Consider the following 18,961-nt stretch of genomic DNA (forward strand, 5'->3'; position numbering starts at 1 on the left):
ACATTTGATGGATGGAAAAAATAAATGATTGTCAAAAAGCGATAATAAGAGGATCTGAACAAAGTTAAGAATGGAAACTGGCCGTGGCCTTCTGGTGAGAACATGCTGTGAACAGTCTGGGGGCTTTAGATGTGCATCATTTCCAGCAACAGGTAACAAAGTGCTGCTCAAGGTCAAGCATCTACGTTAATGTTTCCTGGAAACTAATTTCCAGGATAAAAGCAACAAGGATAAAATAAATGATTGTGGGAAATTCAAATGAGGCTTCACTAAAAATGTTATGGTGCTCCTGATGCGATGACAAACAGGGTAGTTTCCCTGAAAATAGGGTCCATTTACTCTCACAATAATGGGGCTAAAATAGCATTCACACGGGCACAATCGTGGCACATACCAAGTGTTCTAACCCTGACTTTAGCCTAAGGTTTGCAGTCCAGAGATCTCTGAAATTGGGCTAAATCTAGGACTAACAGGGCAAAGTCAATGACGCAATAGACTATTAGCATTAGTGATGTGTTCCTACGGACTCTTAACCCAGGGCTAGAAGAAGAAAAGTGAGAATCCAGCCCTCGTCCACTATCTAAGGGCACGCTGAGACGGTGATTGGTTTAAAGAAATACAATGTCAGTTAGACATCTTTTTCATCCATAAGAAAGGGGGTAAAATGACAATTTAGAGATCTGTTCAAACAACGGGGAACACGGCACTTCTGCGGCTTTGACAGGCTTGGACCCAGAAATAGTATTTTGAAAGGGTGTTACATCACGTCTTAGCAGCCGTATACAAATTGCCTTGCCTTTTCCAGAATGATAAGGAATGATAATGATCTGGCAATGCAATGTCCCTAATGTACTCTTTAAGAGGTTGACTCAACATTCTGGTTATACTGAAGTCTTTATAGTCTTTATACAGACTATATTTTAGGTCATGTCATGTGAGGTGTGTTTTCTTTTGTTTTTAGCTTAAAGTATTAAGCTACTTTTTTGTTTTCGCTTTTTTGGAATCAGATTAGATCAGTATTCTATTATATTTGAGCTATTAGTATACATTGATTCTGGATATGTGGGCCAGTTTTTACTGAGTTAAGACTTAAAGAGGTGAAATTGTAACAAACTGTGAAGATGACTCGTTGCTTCTGTGTTGGTTTCTGTGCTCAGTGAAAATTCCTGTGAGGAGATAAAACTGTTAATCAATTACCTGACTGGCAAATGCAACATTTAGCCTATAACTGCAGGGGTAAGAATCTGTGCCTCCACTTTTGCAATTCAGCATTACAGACATTGTATGGTCTTTAGAAAGGCTCAGTCTTGATTAAGACAGCCTTATAATATAGCCTGTCCTGTTTGTGGGGGTGCCTAGTGAACATGTAGCCTTCTGCAACAAACTGTTGCTATCGTGATTTAGCACAAAAAAAGTTAACTGCATGATAACAATACTTCTATTTAAACCAGCATAGGTGTGTGTGTGTGTGTGTGTGTGTGTGTGTGTGTGTGTGTGTGTGTGTGTGTGTCCGTCCGTCCGTCCGTACTGGGGGTCATGCCAACATGGGAGGGACCGGACCGTCAAGTGGCCAGCTCTCGAGCCTGCCCGCCCGCCCACCGCGCGCCACTCCACACCGGGAGCAGCGCGCGAGGATGATGCCAGGCAGAGATAGATGGATTGGCGACAGAGGGGAAAAACCTGCACAGTGCAACAACTAGAGAAAAGAGGAGGCTGCCGGTGAGTGAGAGTAGAAACTGAGAGAGTTACGGAACAAAGGACAAATTAAGAGCAGAGGGGAACAAGAAATAGCCGGAAACTCGCTGCTGTCTAGTTTTTTTTTTCTGCCCGCACCGATGTCCGAGGCCCGCCCGGTGCCAGCTGAAGACAGTAGACCGAGGCAGAGCACGCAGGAACCGGAGGGGAGAGCTTCGGGGAACAGACACCGCTGGAGCCCTTCTCTGTGACTAAGAGTGAGTTCATGTTTTAAACTTCACACAATATTCCACTTTGAATAAGCTACGAGGGTTTGCTTTCCTGGCCTGCCTGTGTGTATATTTTCTCTTTCATACTGCGACATTAGTCCACCGCTGCCAATTAGTCACAGGACACAGCACGGGCGCGCGCGCACACACTAACTGACAGCTCGTGCGTCAGAATGGCCAAAGCGGATTCCTCTCGCGTGGCAGAACCGGCAGATGTTACCACGCGGAGGCTTCAAACGTAAGCTTCAAACATTATATGAAATATTCAAAGTAGCGTCATGTCCACCGGTAGATGGATAGATAGATAGATAGATAGATAGATAGATAGATAGATAGATAGATAGATAGATAGATAGATAGATAGATATATAGATAGATAGATTATAAAGGCAACATATGAAAACAATAATTACAAACATTTAAACAAAGTTATTGATAAATAACATGTTTAAGTATAATTAGCCCAGGCAAATCAAAACAAAAACAACTCATCAAAATAATATCGCCTCCATAATGCATATTCTATGAACACAAATTTTCAATAAGTGCACTTACTAGCATAATATTTTTGAGCCATAGAGGAATAAAAGGTTGTCCTATGTAAAAGAAAACAACCAACACAGACACAGATTATCATTATATTAAATTATATATACACTATTATCATACCAGTGTGTGCTTTATTCAGTGTGAGTTCCTCTCTTGTCACTTTTTCCAGTTACAGCTACAGCAGTACGGGAGTACCATTCTTAAGTCTAATCTAGTGTTTAATAGCTTTCATTTTCATTGCTCAGTGTTCATATTTTGTGCAGCTTTCCGCTGGCTTTGAAAAGCTAATCTGTCCCTGATATAAGCGCATTGGCTGGTTTGCCATCTGGGCTGTATTATAGTAGAGAGGACAGGGCATTTGAATAATTGATATTTAGCTATTTATAGTAGGATTATTCTCTTCATGTTGCACCGGGGGACCTATGCCTGGGTCTATCTATCTATCTATCTGTCTATCCATCTATCTTTCTCTATATATATCTGTCTATCTATCTGTCTATCTATCTATTATCATTTTGAATTCTAACCTCAGAAAAACAGTAGATCAATCAGCTTTACATTTCTAATACTGTTTCACATTTTATCTACCTACTACACCTCTTTTAGTCTGTCCTTACATCTGTCCATTTATCATCCATCCATCTTTCTGTTCGGTGAGCGGTAGTGTATCCATCTGAAGTGGATTAGGGGTGTTATCAATGCTAAGTAGGACTGCTGTTCACACACACTCTCACATATGCACACAATAGACACATAGATACATGCTACTCTCACTCTATTTCACTCCCCAAGGACCATTGACCATTGTCAGCCCTCTCTCAAGCCTCTTTTTCTTTTGTGTGTGTGTGTGTGTGTGTGTGTGTGTGTGTGTGCATGCGCGCATGTGTGCGTGTGTGTGTGTGTGCATGTGTGTGTGCGTGCGTGTGTGTGTTTGTTTGACGGTAAACACTCTGATCAAACAGTGCCTAACAAGCTGCCTGCACTGATAACAGAGAAAGGGGAGGAAGAGAGGATGAGAGAGGAGGGAGGGAGGAAAAAGGTGCATCGGACGGAGAGGAGGTTTACATACTGAAAAAAAGAAATGGGGATGTGTGTTTTTGATCTTGATTAAAAAGTGCGATGTACTGTTATTCATACCCAGCGTCCCGCTATTCTGTTTTACAAGCTTTTCCAGCTATTGTAGGGAGGCCATGCAAGTACAAGTATTTTAATTACGCACATTATCCAGCGATAAAAACGTTTGCCAGCAAAAATGCTCAGTAATATTTTAGCACTGTTTTGCTATTGTGCTCTACGACAAGATTCACATCCAAACACAGTTATCACCCTCCATTTTGTCACACATTTTTATGACGTTTGTGCTTTCTTAGACACCGCACAGTTGAGAGAAACAGGAAATATAGTTTGAAGAGAGTTGGGTGATATGTGACAAAGATCATGAGCCAGATGTTAACCTACTGCAACATCAGCAGTAGCCTGGCCCCCAGTCTGTTGACCTACATTGACACCCTTTTTCTATGCTTTTGGTCAGTTCTGCAGTGTGCTGTTTCCTCCTGTGACATGTTAGAAAGCCACGGAGGGGAATATGAACCTTTTGAATAACCGTTTGGACCAAATTCATCTACTTAACTTACTCAAAACTGTCACAATGTTTATATTTTGCAGCTCTATGCGAGGACATTGCAGCTCATTGTTGTAAGAAGCGGAAGTGGCTGTGTCCTGTAATTGGCCAGTGACCTGTTTTGCTGTCCAGGTAAGCAGAAGTCACATCGTGATCTAAATCTATTCAAATCTCAACATGTTCACAAGTCAGGGATGCAATTCAGAAACATTATTTGGCAGAATTTCTGTGATGGTAGTGCACTTAGGTGTCATGGTCTGTTCACTCACAAAAGAGCAATGGTGGAGGAAGTATTCATATCCTTTACTGAAGTAAAAGTAGGCCTACTAAAACCACACCACAAGTAAAAGACACTGTATTGAAAATGTTACTTGTAGAAAAGTATGCAAGTATAATCGGGAAACCGTACTTAAAGTATTAAAAGTAACCTGTTATGCTAACTTTTAGCTCCATATTAGTATTTTGTGTTTCTACTAGAACATGTTTACGTGCTTTAGTGTTCAAAAAACACCTTGTTTTCTTCATACTGCCCGTGGCTGCTGCACGTGTTCTCTGTCTGTCTGTCATGTTCTGTTTTAGCGCCTGTCTCTTTAAGTTCCACAAGCCCAGTCTGCTCTGATTGGTCAGCATTTCTGGGTCTCCCCATATCCGATCCACTCTCGCCTCTGTATGGTACAGTCAGCCAGAGACTGAATGTAATGAGAATATATGTATGAGTATAGCAGCACTTTCTAAACCAAACAGTACATAAACGGATATGTTCCAGCAGGAATGTGAGTGTGAGCACCCAAGGATACAGCTTTCCCTGGCGTTATGTAACTCGCACAAGTTTGAGCATTTATATTTCACAATATTTCATGCAATTTGTGCAAACGCAAGTGGTGTGACCACAGCATGAGAGTATTAAATTATATCATTAGATTATTATTTCTCTTGCATTAATATATAAGAAGGGTTTTACTGTTGGTTGAGGTGGAGGTCATTTCATCTTTTTTTTTGCAACTAATGATTATCTAAATTCTAGTTTAATTGGATTTTATCTTTTCAATGAATAGATTGGTTTGTAAAAAAAAATCTGAAATAATATGAAAAGCCTATCATAATAACCCAGAGCAAAGTGTCACCTTCACAGTGGTTTGTTTTGTAGCAATAGGAACCCGAATGAACCCAGATCAATCAATATATTGGTAAATCCTTGCTTTTGCCGCTAAAATCCCCCTTTGTCTCTGACCCAACACCCTTCGACAACAAAAACATCAGCAAAAACATTAATTCTATTTTTCTCTTCCCTTCTCTGTTTCTTTCTCTCCAGTGATGGATTCCCCCACAGATCTTTTCGATGACTCTGCTCCCCAGATACACACATTTGCTCCCACACACAGCTCTACGGATTTCTCTGGAGTTCATCCTCTGCCCAGTGCAGGTCGCCCTCCTCCTGCCTTTAGACCCCCTGGCTTCCCCCTCATCCATCACCTCCTCCAGCCAGGTGGAGCCCCCAGGAGGATTGGAGGGCAACTCAACACAAACCTAAGCACGCACAGACACCTGGAAGACAGAAATTTGGAGGAAGACAGAGGAGAGAGGGATGGACAGGTGGAGCAAGGGATGGAAGGGGGTGAGGAAGGAGTGATGGAGGGAGAAGGCAGCTTACTGGGGGTTAAGAAGAGGCACAGTGATGCCGCTCTTGCACCCGAGTGGAGTCAGGACGTCTTAAAAGTAAAGAGGATGAAACTCGAGAGTCGACCAAGAGATGGAGAGGCAGACGAGGGAGGCAGGAGGCGCGAGGGAGGGAGGGAGGGGAAGAGAAGAGAGAGGGAGGAGCTGAAAGAGCAGCTGGAGGAGGCAAGAGAGAGACTGCAGGCCCTGCAGGAAAAAGTATGGAGGGCTTTTGGGGAAAAGCACATGGCAGAGGAGGAGAAGAAAAAGAGGTGTAGAAATAGAGGAGGAGATGGAGATGCTGGGATGATGGCGGAGGAGGACAATGCAGAAGGGATGTATGATGAAGAGGACATTGATGGAGGAGAGATGGAAAAGGAAACTTTCTCCCTTCTTTCTGTTTCCCCTTTTGACAGCTTCCACAAACAGCGGGAAGAGAGGCAAAAAGACAGAGAAGGGAGGACAGAGATGGGGAGAGGAGGAGGGTTGCACTTGGAAGGTGTGATAGAGGGAGCGGGGTTGTGGTTGGATTGTGGAGGGCTGGTAAGAGGAGATTGGCACGGAGGGATAGAGGACGAGAGCGAGGAGGGAGGGCAGAAGTTTGCTCAGGCGCTGAAGGTGGAGTTGGGCAGCGCCGTGGCTCGAGTCATAGACCGAGTTCTCCGCCTTTACACCGAGATGACGGATGTCACTCCCTCCTCTCCTCCTGCGGCCATCTCTTTCCTCCCCTCTGATGCGGGAAACGATGAAGGGAGAGAGGGGGGACTGTGGATGGGACTTTTAACGAGAGGAAGAGGGGAGGAAAAATTTAGAGGTAAGGAGGAAAAGACGGCAAGGCAGGATGGCGAAAGAGAGAAGCAGCTCCAAAAAAGAAGCAACGTGAGCGCCCTGCCTCCTGGACATTGCACTGAACCGTCAGATCTGACAATGCCATTGGCTCTTCAAAGGTCACCTGACATACGAAAAGCCCACCCTCTCCTCGGCCCACCACTCTCTACTCACCTGAATCCCTCTCATCCGAACCTCTCCCTTCACCCCCCTTCTCTTCCTCGCCCTCCTCCTCTTTCTCATCCTCCCCTCCTGCCCCCAGCTTCACAACCTAAGGACCTCTCCTTCCACCCATCCTCTTCCTCCTCTTCTTCTTCCTCCTCTTCCTTCCCCGTGCCTCCTCCTCCCCCTCCTCCCCCTCCCCCTCTCCCTCTGCCCCTTCTCCACTACTCCATGCAGCAGCTCTTCTCTCGCTCCCTTCACCATCCCCAGCTCTCCCACCTCCCCCCGTCCCGCAAGGACTATTTGAACTCCGACCCCTTCTTGGAGTTCTCGTCTCACCCCTCGTCCCACCCGTCTTTCCCACCACTCCCCTTGCTTGGTCACCTGGACCCCTCCCTTGCACGCCACGCTCACGGAGGGAGAGAAAGAGGGATGAGGGGAGACGGAGGGATGAGAGGAGGAGGAGGGATGGACGGTGGAGAGCTCTACCTGACTGCTGGGGGAATATCCTTTTGTCAGCAAGGGGGGAGGAATGAAGGAGGGGTGTGTTTTTGTTCATGAGTGTGTGTCACATGTATCTCCTTAACTGGCCTCATGTATACACCCAGGAGGGCTTGTCTCCCTGCCATCTGAAGAAAGCCAAGCTCATGTTCTTCTACGCACGCTATCCCAGCTCCAACACACTCAAGACCTACTTCCCTGATGTCAAGGTATGTGTACCCCATTACAGTGTCATTACTGGACTTTTATATTATCAGCCAATATTCCTGTTTTTACATTAACGTTGAAATGAAATTGGAGCGGATTTATATTATATAGAATTGGAGCGGACTTATATTTGGTCATTAAAGAATTATGACAGAAATATACTTATTTTACAGTTGAACAGTCAATGTCCTATACTGTTGAGTGGTTTCATTTACTGCAAATTATTGGTCTGCAATGTAACAAGTAACTCTAGTTATGTGAAGTGAAGTAAAACGTACAATATTTAAGTGAGAATATAAAGTAGCAAGTGACAGTTTGAAAAAAATGTGTTTCAAGGTAAAGGTTGTGATTCAGTGGTGACGGCCTACACAACCTATTGTCTGTGTGATTATGATTAGACTATGAGTTGCTGACTATGAGTGATCAAACCTGCAACCTTAATGTGCACCGTACTCTACACAACTGAGCTAACCAGTTAGGATTCATGTGATGTAAGACGGCCATTCAGTCTGTAATCATCATAATATTAGACTTTGACATTATTATATTTGCTTAGATGGACAATACCTCTATAATCAGTACTAACAATCTCAATAAGTGAAATCGAGGCAGAATTTTAGTCAACCTGAACTGGCTGAGCTATAAACCGGAGATCATGCAAGCTGTGTTTTTTTTATCAGGATCACTTAAATTTTGTCATTAAAGAATTTTGATTAAAAAAATATATCGAGGGAGGATATTTTATATTGAACTGTACTTGAAAACCAATAATGAACAACGAAAAAGCGACAAATGACAACCACAACAGTACATTGACTTTAATAATAAAAATCATAATAAAAATGTGGCCTTTATACTGTTATTTAAGTCTGAATATCTGTTTCTCTCATTGTGAAACCATGTGGTAAAAAGACAATGCTAAAGGTGCTTTAGTTTTTAGCCAATTACAATCCATGCAATCCTTCACAGTCAAAGAAAACAGTATTGTCCCAAAACATTATTATGATATTAATATGCGAGTGTAACCACTTTCCATTCTGAATCTGAGCTACTGACTAAAGCTCTCTTTGAAGCTGCTTTGAAGTCATCTTTTAATAGAATCATTAATTCTAAATGAAACCATCATAAGCACGCCGCACTTGCTGTCCTCACCTGCTCACTTCGTGTCCTGCCTCACTGTCCTGCTGTTCTCCTGTCCACTGTCTAGTTTAACCGCTGTGTGACCTCCCAGATGATTAAATGGTTCAGTAACTTCAGAGAGTTCTTCTACATCCAGATGGAGCGCTTTGCACGACAGGCTGTCCGCGAGGCTCTCACCCGGTTGGTTTGAGTTGGCACTGGTTCATGCATAACTTCCATTGTTTGACTGGGTTTTTTAGGAACTAGTATGTTGGCACATATTTTTTACATAAGCTGACACTGTCTCATTGATGAATCAGATGCTGCTGTAAATGTTGTAAATAATTAGAGTTTTAGAGAATTAGCAAAAGGACAAAACTTTGTTGTGTCATGCTCCATGCTTTCAAGTTTTATGCAACAGTGTGAAGCAACAGTGTTTGACAACCTAAGTGTGTACGTAATGTCCATTAATATTTTTATTGGTCAAAATTTTCCACCGTGCATGTATTGTGCATACAACCTCAGAACGAATGATTAAGTAACACCACCACCACTACTTATACATGTTGAATAAAAAATATTAGAAATGAATATCGGTGTTGTATGCATGGATTTCATAATGATTACATTTAAATGAGTCTGTCCGTGTGATCCAGGGATGGTGCATCTCGTCTGGGCAGAGAGAGTCAGCTGCGAGTTGGTCGTGATACAGAGCTTTACCGCATACTGAACATGCACTACAATAAAAGTAACGTCTACCAGGTAAGGGGAGTGTGTCTATATGCAGCATGTTTAAAGCCCTTGGGTGGCTTCTTTTCATACCTTGTAGCTGTCAGTGTAGTGAAAGCATGTTTTTTTTTTTTATAGGACCTTGAGTATGATTAGCTTAATTAAAGTTTCCTTTAATGGCAGTTTGTCTAATGATTTTTCCGTAAACACAAAAGAACCCCAAGGTTACATTTTTATATCACGTTGTCAGTGTTGCATGATGTTTAGAATAATACAAACAGGATGTTCATCTCAAACTTGATTTGTGGTCTGTCAGATATACAGTAGCGCAGTTATTTTTTCACCATGTGAAATAGCATTTCAGTAGCATTTCAGTTTTCACTTTGCGGCCTGTGTGTGTGTGTGTGTGTTTGTGTGTGTTTGTGTGTGTGTGTGTGTGTGTGTGTGTGTGTGTGTGTGTGTGTGTGTGTGTGTGTGTGTGTGTGTGTGTGTGTGTGTGTGTGTGTATTTAAGAGGGTAACGTATAGGGGACAGACTGTGTTAGAGAGGTGACTGTGTGTCAATAGAGTTTACAGAAGAGCAAAAATAAATAAATACATGACAAGATGGAGGCGCTACATTATATCCAAATGGTAGGGTTGGAATTGGATTTTTATTTGACAGTTGGTCTATGCGTCTTCAGGTTCTGTTGTAAATTTTTGATATGTTAAGCTCGTGTTTGCCTGCAACAGGTTAGTTCTATATGAAGAAGTGCCAGGTTATTTGCATTAGAGAACATGCAACCAAAAACTTCTGTGGCCAGTACGGGGATCGAACCCGCGACCTTGGCGTTATTAGCACCACGCTCTAACCAACTGAGCTAACCGGCCATGTTTGCATAAGTTGGAAATAGGTAGAGTATTTCCTAACATAGACGATCAACATGGACAGTCTTTCCAGTTAATGGGACTTCAACTTGAACTGAGGCTCTCATCAGGCTCTAAACTGGAGGTTGAGTATATGGGGAATTATTATCCAATTATTATATTTTTAATTGTTCACTAATCATCAGTCACGATATATGGTTCATACTGAATGATAATTTGGGAAATAGTGTTGTTCCAGAGAACTTGGCTTAGCTAGATAAGCCCTCCATAGCTAGTATCAACCCTCTCAATATGTCATAACTTGGAGGAAATAGGTATGTAGTAAAATAATAACTGTTAATAACAGTTAAAAGTGTGCATGATTTGCCCATTTATGACAACATCAGTTGATCAGCTTAAGTCAAACACAGGTGAAGTTATATTCAAGGGGTTTTACAAAAAAAAAAATCTATAATGGAGCAGTCACGTTTAAGAGAGACATGACTCAAGAAACCACCTGTAACAGCTTACTGTAACCCCCAATGAAATTTAAGTCAAAAGCAACTGGACTTGGTTGTTTGTCTTGGAGGATTATTCACCTCTCATCCAAGAAGCTTCATCAGTTCATTTATGCATCTGACCAGGCTGGGACTGGTCCAAAGGTCTGGTGTGGAGATCCAGTTATTTAGTTGTTCTTTGAGGTTAGATTGTTGAATCTCCTTGGAAGGGCAGCATTGTAAATTGGTGATGGGGGGGTGTTTCAGGGCGCACTCACACTGTCCTTCCATACCGGGCCAAAACAGGTTTTGCAGGTAAAGCCTAGTGCGTTTGACCAGTGTGAGTGCAACCGCTCCGCACCTAGCTGCAGCCAGCTAGCCATCCACGGCCCGTTTGAGAGAGGAGGGCCATTGTTGTTGTTAAATGTCCGCGCATGGTCTGTCTTTTTTTTTTCTATGTCCGAACAGGCGCACATAAAATGACGTCAGAGCCGCCGTAGGCCTCCTGCTTGTACATGTGCAGACGAGCTTTACAAAAGCCCACCTCTCTCAAACAAGCCGTGGACGGCAAGCTGGCTGCAGCTAGGCGCGGAGCGTTTGCACTCACACTGGTCAAACGAACTAGGCTTTACCCCGTAAAACCTGTTTGGGCACGGTACGAAAGGACAGTGTGAGTGTGCCCTTATATGCCAGGGCGGCCTTGTTCACACCCCCACTAGAGGTTAAATACCATGATAGTTGGACCAGTCCCAGCCTGGTCATATGAGTACATGAACTGATGAATCCTCTTGGACGTGAGGTGAGATGTCTTCTTGGATAAACAACCAAGTCCTGTTGCTTTCAACTTTAATTTCATTAGGGATAATGATGACAGACAAATGAGAACATTCACAGGTTTTACAAGTCACTGTTCGTTTATTCTTCTGCTACGTTCATTACATTCCTATTGATGCATCTGAAAAAGTACAGTGGCCCGTACGGGGATCGAACCCGCGACCTTGGCGTTATTAGCACCACGCTCTAACCAACTGAGCTAACCGGCCTTTTTCTGAGAAGTTTCCAGTCATATAAAAAAATTCGGAATGTAATAGAAGTGCTTTGTCTTTGGCCTTAACCACATCTTGATATATTTCACAAAGTCAAGGCTATGTAGTGTTAGGAACAGTACCCCGCTCATTCTGAGAGAGAAAAGTGCAGCTGTTAGAGGTCATGCTCATACACACAGGTTTTCTGAGTTCAATGGCTGATTATACCTCTACTAAGGTTGGAACTGGCAGCTATGCTGCAGATATTTTTGACCTGTCATACAGCAGGATGAGCACAGGGGTAATTAATAGCCTTAATATGCCCACACTCCATTAACAGTACACGCCCAGGTATTAGGAATGTTTTCTCACAGACATGGCTTACTGTGATGCTGAATGAAACAGAGACATCATTGGTGTTATTTTTCACACCTGTGCTTTTCTTGCTACAATATGAGGCATCAAACTAAATCCTGTTATGGTCACCAAACTCCATGCACTGATTGTATCTTGCCTGCTGTAAACAGAAGGATCTGGGAAAATATCAATAACTTTCCCAGCTTGGGATCAATAAAGTATTTTCTATTCTATTCTATTCTAAAGCAAAAGGCCTATTCAGATATGGGGACGTTGGGTAAGGGTTTTAGTCCCATTCAAAGGGAAAATGTCAGTAATTATTCCAGAGAATGTTAGTAAAAATGAAGGCGATTTTTACCTTCTGTAAAACGGTCCGTAAAAAATACCTCAGGTAATACTAGCCCTGTCCCAATACAACCCTCTGTATGTAGATATTCCAATTATATCCTCTGAATATGTGGTTTCTGTTGGGTTCTTTTTAGCATAGAGGCGCTTGAAAAAACACTCTTATCACTTTTGTTGGATAATCGATTTTGTCCTTTAGTTTCGTGTTTACTTAATTTTGGGATAGGCTATCACAAAGCTACTTAGCATGCACATGGCAAAAGGGAGGTGAGTAACCCCTCCCACTCCTGGTAGAATACAGCTATTTCATAATCCTGTGCGAAATGGCCATTTATATTACAGACGTCCTGAGGTAAAATTACCTTACCCAATGTGCCCAAGTAAAACTAATCCCACTCGAAACAGGCTATGGTCTACACTCCCAGAGAGATCCAATCAGGCAAAACAAGTGAAAGCACTTGTGTGGGGGTACTGTAGGTGTGTAAGGGCTTTTATAGCAATAAGACTAAAATTCTGAACATCCTTGATAACATGCAATGTCATCTGCTTCCTATTGAGGTAAAAACAAAAAATGTAGGCCTACTGCCCTGTAAATCTCAATACTGAACTTATCACTCATTCCCAGGTGTGTCCAGTATTTTAAAGCCCTTACTCTGTAAACATTGAAGTATTGTATCTTTTAACATTCACATTCTGTCTGCAGGTCCCAGAGAGGTTTATCGAGGTATCAGAAGTGGCTCTGAGGGAGTTTTACTCGGCCATTTGGACTGGGAGAGACAGCGACCCCTGCTGGAAGAAAGGAATATATAAAATTATCTGTAAGCTTGACAGTCCTGTACCAGATCCCTTTAGACTGCCTGGGTGTCCTGTTGGCTGACGATCGAACCACTTTCATCTGGCCCATGTATACAAATGTATGCATGAAACACAAACTCACTGAGAGAAGGGCATTTTATAAAGCATTCATAAACTGTACAAGTCCACACCGTCATGACTGGTATGATGAAATCATTCAATTCTACTATTTGGTTCATTCATAATTCAATTGTAAATTGAAAAAAAAAGATTATTTTGGAGGATAACGGTATTTTGTTTGACATATGGACAGGCACACACTGGGTGAACAGTAGACTGCCACCCTCAGTGCCGTGATAAGAGTCTTGTGACTGCACTTTTCAAGGAACGCGACCATACCGTCGAATTAAAATGGACAGAACAGGAATGCTCTTTGAAAACATTCTTCTCTAGTCAGCTGACTTGTGAATACACAGTGCTGCTACACAGGTTTGATAAAACCACAGAGCCACAGAGCAGGAATAGACTGATTGACTGGTTTTAATATTGTCATTATTCAAACTTGCTATGTGTGTGAGAGTCATGCCCTGGCTACACATCGTTCATTCCAACACATCCCTATACCTACATGACAAAATAGGGCAATTACCAATGACTCCAAAAACAACCTCTAAGGTCGTTCTATTTAACGCTGTGAAAGGCCAAACAGTGGCGGTTTGAATTATGTGGCCCAGTCTATCACATGACCATTTATTTAACGCTGTGAAATGGAACTATTCACGTTTAGACAACAGAAATATTTGGTTAGTTTTAGGCGACATAAACACTTGGTTAGGGTTAGAAATGTTGGTTTCACACAGGACTCTAGTGTCTTGGGTGAAAGGCCTTTGTTTTGATTAACCCATCGACCAACCTTTAGCTACATCGATGTGGAGTTCGGGTCTTATAAGGTTGTCTTGATGGTAACCCAAGATTTGCAGAGGTCATGTAAGATGGTTGAAGATAGGCATCGACCTGGAATGGTTATGGTTAGGTCGTTGTGAAGCCGGTCTTGGGTCGAGTTTTCACAACTCTAACGTTACCATCCAGACACGGTCTTCTTATACTACGTGACCTGACTTCCTTGTTTGCTCCCGCGATAAATATTATGGCCACCGGAGGTCGCTGCCCAACAACAAACGTAAATATGGGTCATTTAGCTGCTTGAACAATCAACCTGTAATGTTCATTCACTTGAATGTTGTTTATGCATTCCCTGGCAGTTCCTCGTCAATGATTACACATTGCACATAAAAAGGCCATCCTGTGCATCCCCTCAGCGATGAAATGTACCGCTGACATCTGTTTACCAAGCATGCACACTGCACAAATTCATGTTTCAGGTACTTCCAGACAAAGAGTCCACAACCTGAGCCCATACCAAGTTTGTCAGATTAGGTGCCCCGTATTCCTCATCATCACTTTCACTGTCAGTAGCTTAAAAATCCAGCTTTCTGATATTTTGTTAAGAAAAAGCAGTAATATTGCTCATTAGCAATTTTGCACACCCAACCCAACTATCACACCCAAACATTTCATTGCTGCTCTCCCTCAGAGGTGTTCACAGTTTGTCATTAGAGACGTGTCAAAGCATCAAATCTGATTGTTTGCTAGAAATGAGCTCTGACTGTTGCCTAGTGTGTGGGCTTCTCCGCAGTGGCAGAAGTACCTCTTTTGTTCAGTGTGCCCCACACTTTTACATTTTAGTTGAAGATATTTTTCATCGTTTCATTCATTTAAAAATTGTTTTTGTATCCACTAGAAAAGTCAGACTTGGAAATCTTTAAAGAAAACATGAGGACCAATCATAATTGATGTAACATAATATATTGGAAGTGTTTGAATAAATGTAAGATTTTAAACATGAAGTTGCCCTTGTTTTCGGGAGTAGTATCAGGGCAGGGGTTTCAGTCTGTGGATTTATTTTGCTTGTATATCCATCTCTTTGTTCAATATTTAATTATTATATAGCTTTTGCACATGATGGCACAATGTAATCCAACTGTAAAATTCCACCAAGAGGGACAATATATTGCATTTAAAATAGTAAAATTAATGTTTTGTTGTTTCCTCGATGTACTCTTATTGTTGAAATATCCACTTCTGTTTTTGTATTCCTTCAATGTGATGCTAAACTAAATAGGCCGGTTGCACAGTTAGTATATATCGACATTTGTTTCCCAAAGGTATTGCGGAAATGTAAACTTTATATTGTATATCATGACTCTTTTTTCCAGAAGAAACTTGTATTTCTGTTCATTAAAATGTTGGTCAAGCCCATAATGTAAACTATGTGTGACGTGTTTTAAAGTGCATGTTTCCTATATTTGCATTACATTTGTATTGTAATTTCTTTCACTCATTACTTTTATTGGTCTCTCTTTTATATTGTACATATTGTAATCTTTAGAGCTGTGCCTCGTTCAGAATTTGGTGAATTTTGGTGTTTAAACTCAGTGAATTAAAGTGATACAAGGCTTGTGTTGTGATGTCTGTATTTACACACATACACACACACACACACACACACACACACACACACACACACACACACTCTCTCTCTCTTTGGTCCTCAGGTCCTGGTTGCCAACACTAATACCGTCATACTTTAAGCCTTTAATCTAACAACACTACCACACTAAAACACATTCACATACACACATTCTCTTTGACGCTAATACTTGGATGATGGCTTTGTAAGAGGCTCAGCCCGGGACTGAGTCTAGCCACCTGAGACTGCATCACACACACACATTAACACACACACACACAGACACACAGTTTCTCTGGTATGCTAGCAATGTATTCAAACCACAGAAGTCCGAAAAAGCTCCTGTTTTTTTTAATTTTTTTTTACTAATAAGCTGGACAATGGGCATTGTCACAGTGGACCTGGATAATCCAAGCTTCATGGTCCAGTTAGTTTACATTTTGAAGGAAGACATTGGTCACATGAGACATAGAATGGTAAATGGACTTGTACTTATATAGCGCCTTTCTAGTCATCTGACTACTCAAGGCGCTTCACAGTGTCTGTCACAATCACCCATTCACACAGACATTCACACTGATGGCAGTGGACATCTACATACCATCTAATCTGATCTGATCTAACCATTCACACCACATTTACACACCCATGCGCAGCACGGGGAGCAATTCAGGGTTCAGTGTCTTGCCCAAGGACACTTCGACATGTGGACTGGGGGGAGATGGGGATCGAACCACCAATCTCTCGAACAGAGGACGACCCACTCTGCCACCAAGCCACAGCCGCCCATACAAATGAAAATATTCCCTATTTTTGGGAGATACAATCAGTGCACGGATTTTTGGATTGTCCTTATCGTTATTTGATAATTAACCAGGTCAGATTTCAGCCATTTCTAACCAATCCAAGTTCTTGCTGCTGATATTTGGTAAAAACACTAGGTCTAGTTTGTGGTTGTAAAGTTTCATGAGTCTGTGATTATCTTCGAGGTCACAACAGCTCAATTTATACAGTTTTAAAAATGCTTTCACTACAATTAAATAGCTACTATGGAAACTAACGTCGTCACACAGGAATACAGTTGGGCTCAATGAATCCACAGGAGTCCCAGCTGTCGAGTCAAACTCCATTCATGACATTCATCACTGTTTATGGACCCTGGTAGGCAGAAATATTCTAATACACCATTTTAGAATAGGACAAAGTAACACATTTGTTCTGCATGAGAAAAACGTCATGTTTTTTTTGCCAGAAACTGCCTGGATTATCATAAAGTGGCATATCTGTAAAGGGGAGACTTGTGGGTACATAAAGAACCCGTTTCATTCAGATTTTCTGAGGTCAGAGGTCAAGGGAGCCCTTTGAAAATGGCCCTGTCAGTTTTTCCCTCGATAACATTTAGCCTTACTTTGGAGGGTTATTTAGCCCCCTTACTGACAAGCATGACGTGGTTGATATGGATGATGGATTCCTTAGATCATTTAGTTTCTTATGATACCAATATATGCACCCTAACTAGCTATAGACCCTGTTACAGCCTCCTTTAAGAGGAGCCCACAAGTCTCTGACTGGCGTTGTATACTTGGGATGGCCAATCAGATTTCAGGGGTGGCCCAGGCCCCTGACTAAAGTGTGTAACAAGAATGAATCAGAAAGGCAGCAAATATATTTGTGCTACATATGTTGCATACGTTTATAAAAAAAACGTGTTTCAATATGGTTACTGCAGACACTTGCCAGTTTTTTTTAAATGTGTGTGTAAAACAGTTTTGTGTGAATGAGAAAAAAGTTCACGGACACACAGACTGCTGTTTCGCTCCTTGTGAAGAGTTTCGACTGTGACTTTAGTTCTCACCAATACGTGTTAGCAATCGGAAAAAAAATGTAAATGGCCTCTTTGAATATGGGGCATCACTTTGTGTGCTTCCCCTTTAGAAAAATTACACAGCTGTGTAATCTGGAATGCACCACAACAAAAATGCTGTTCACAGTTCTCAACTATTAAATCAAGCCTCAGTTTGATCTGTTTCTCTCCTTATTCATGTATTCTACAGCGTCCATCCATTCAACACCCCCTGCTTACTCTTAGATCATTTTTATTTTATTATATATGCATATATGCATCTTTCAAATGAGTATATAATCTAAGAACTTATCACAGAACCAAACATCTAACAGAGTCTAGTGGCCTGACACAGAATCGGCACACAACTGAAAGGCTTATCACAGGCTATATACAGCTAATCATATTTAGTGATTAGCTTTGAGGGGAAACTCCTTCACTGTAGTAGCTTTATTCAATCCTTTGACTCTAAATAAAAAAAATCAAACCACAGAAAAATCTTTTTTTTTCTTTTCGTGCTATCTGGGGAAATACATATTTATTGGGCAAACTTGAATAATGTAACATGTCCCAGTGGGGTTGGATATGTGTCAGAAATAAGTATTTACTAAAGTGAATTTAACAGAACTGAGAATTGCATTACATATATCAGAATAGCATGGTCATATGACATGTCACAAGGTTTGATTAAGCATTCTGGGGATGAAACACACACACGAGCGCACACACACACACAGACACACACACACACGCACACACGCACACATTGACCAGCACCACAAGTGTGCATATACTTCCATATCAGGCATAGGTTCCTGCAGAAGTGGCATTATAGGATTAATTGTGTATTTTCTTTTCACATTTACATAAATAAAAAGCAGTTTCAGCATCCCTTCTTTCTGCTTCCCACAGCTTTTAGTTTACTTTCCTGGGTTATCAAATCATCTCTTGACCCGAAGAAAATTCCTCTGTATGACAACCAGTGTTGGAGCTCCTCGGTCAGTGTGGCATCAATTAACGATTTTGACGCATTTCTAAGCGGACGTGCCTATCTGGTGGCGCTCAAGAGAAGCAGTAGCTTATTGAAACTAAAAACAGGAGGGAATATTAAAGGCAGCTTTGTCGCTTCGGGGGTAAATGAGTAGGAGTACTGAGTGAAGCAGACCAAAAACAGCCAAAAATATAGCAGTTTTATCTACAACATTTAAGCGTGGGATTGAATTGCGTAAAGGAGAGGCAGGTGAGTTATGGGGAACAAAAATAATAATTTTCAATCATGCAACATGTGAAAAGATTTGAGTCTGAAAGATTTTTCTTGAGCTTTTATTTCCCTCTTTTTTGACATATTTGGCAATGTGTTTGCTGTCTGTCTTACTGTGTAAATGTAA

General features: G+C 41.7%; 1 protein-coding gene across 1 annotated transcript; it reads left to right on the top strand.

Moving 5' to 3' along the window:
* The first annotated feature begins 1,662 nt into the window (after window positions 1-1,662).
* On the top strand, window positions 1,663-15,528 carry prox3 (prospero homeobox 3). The gene is made up of 7 exons (XM_083937410.1): window positions 1,663-1,952; window positions 4,179-4,266; window positions 5,447-7,290; window positions 7,389-7,490; window positions 8,696-8,808; window positions 9,264-9,369; window positions 13,109-15,528. Exons 3-7 carry the CDS (start codon window positions 5,449-5,451, stop codon window positions 13,280-13,282), a joined length of 2,337 nt encoding a protein of 778 aa, XP_083793536.1. The 5' UTR covers window positions 1,663-1,952; window positions 4,179-4,266; window positions 5,447-5,448; the 3' UTR covers window positions 13,283-15,528.
* Window positions 15,529-18,961: the final 3,433 nt, after the last annotated feature.

This window comes from Echiichthys vipera, assembly GCF_963691815.1.
Source record: "Echiichthys vipera genome assembly, chromosome: 22".
In the NCBI taxonomy this organism is placed as follows: Eukaryota; Metazoa; Chordata; class Actinopteri; order Perciformes; family Trachinidae; genus Echiichthys; species Echiichthys vipera.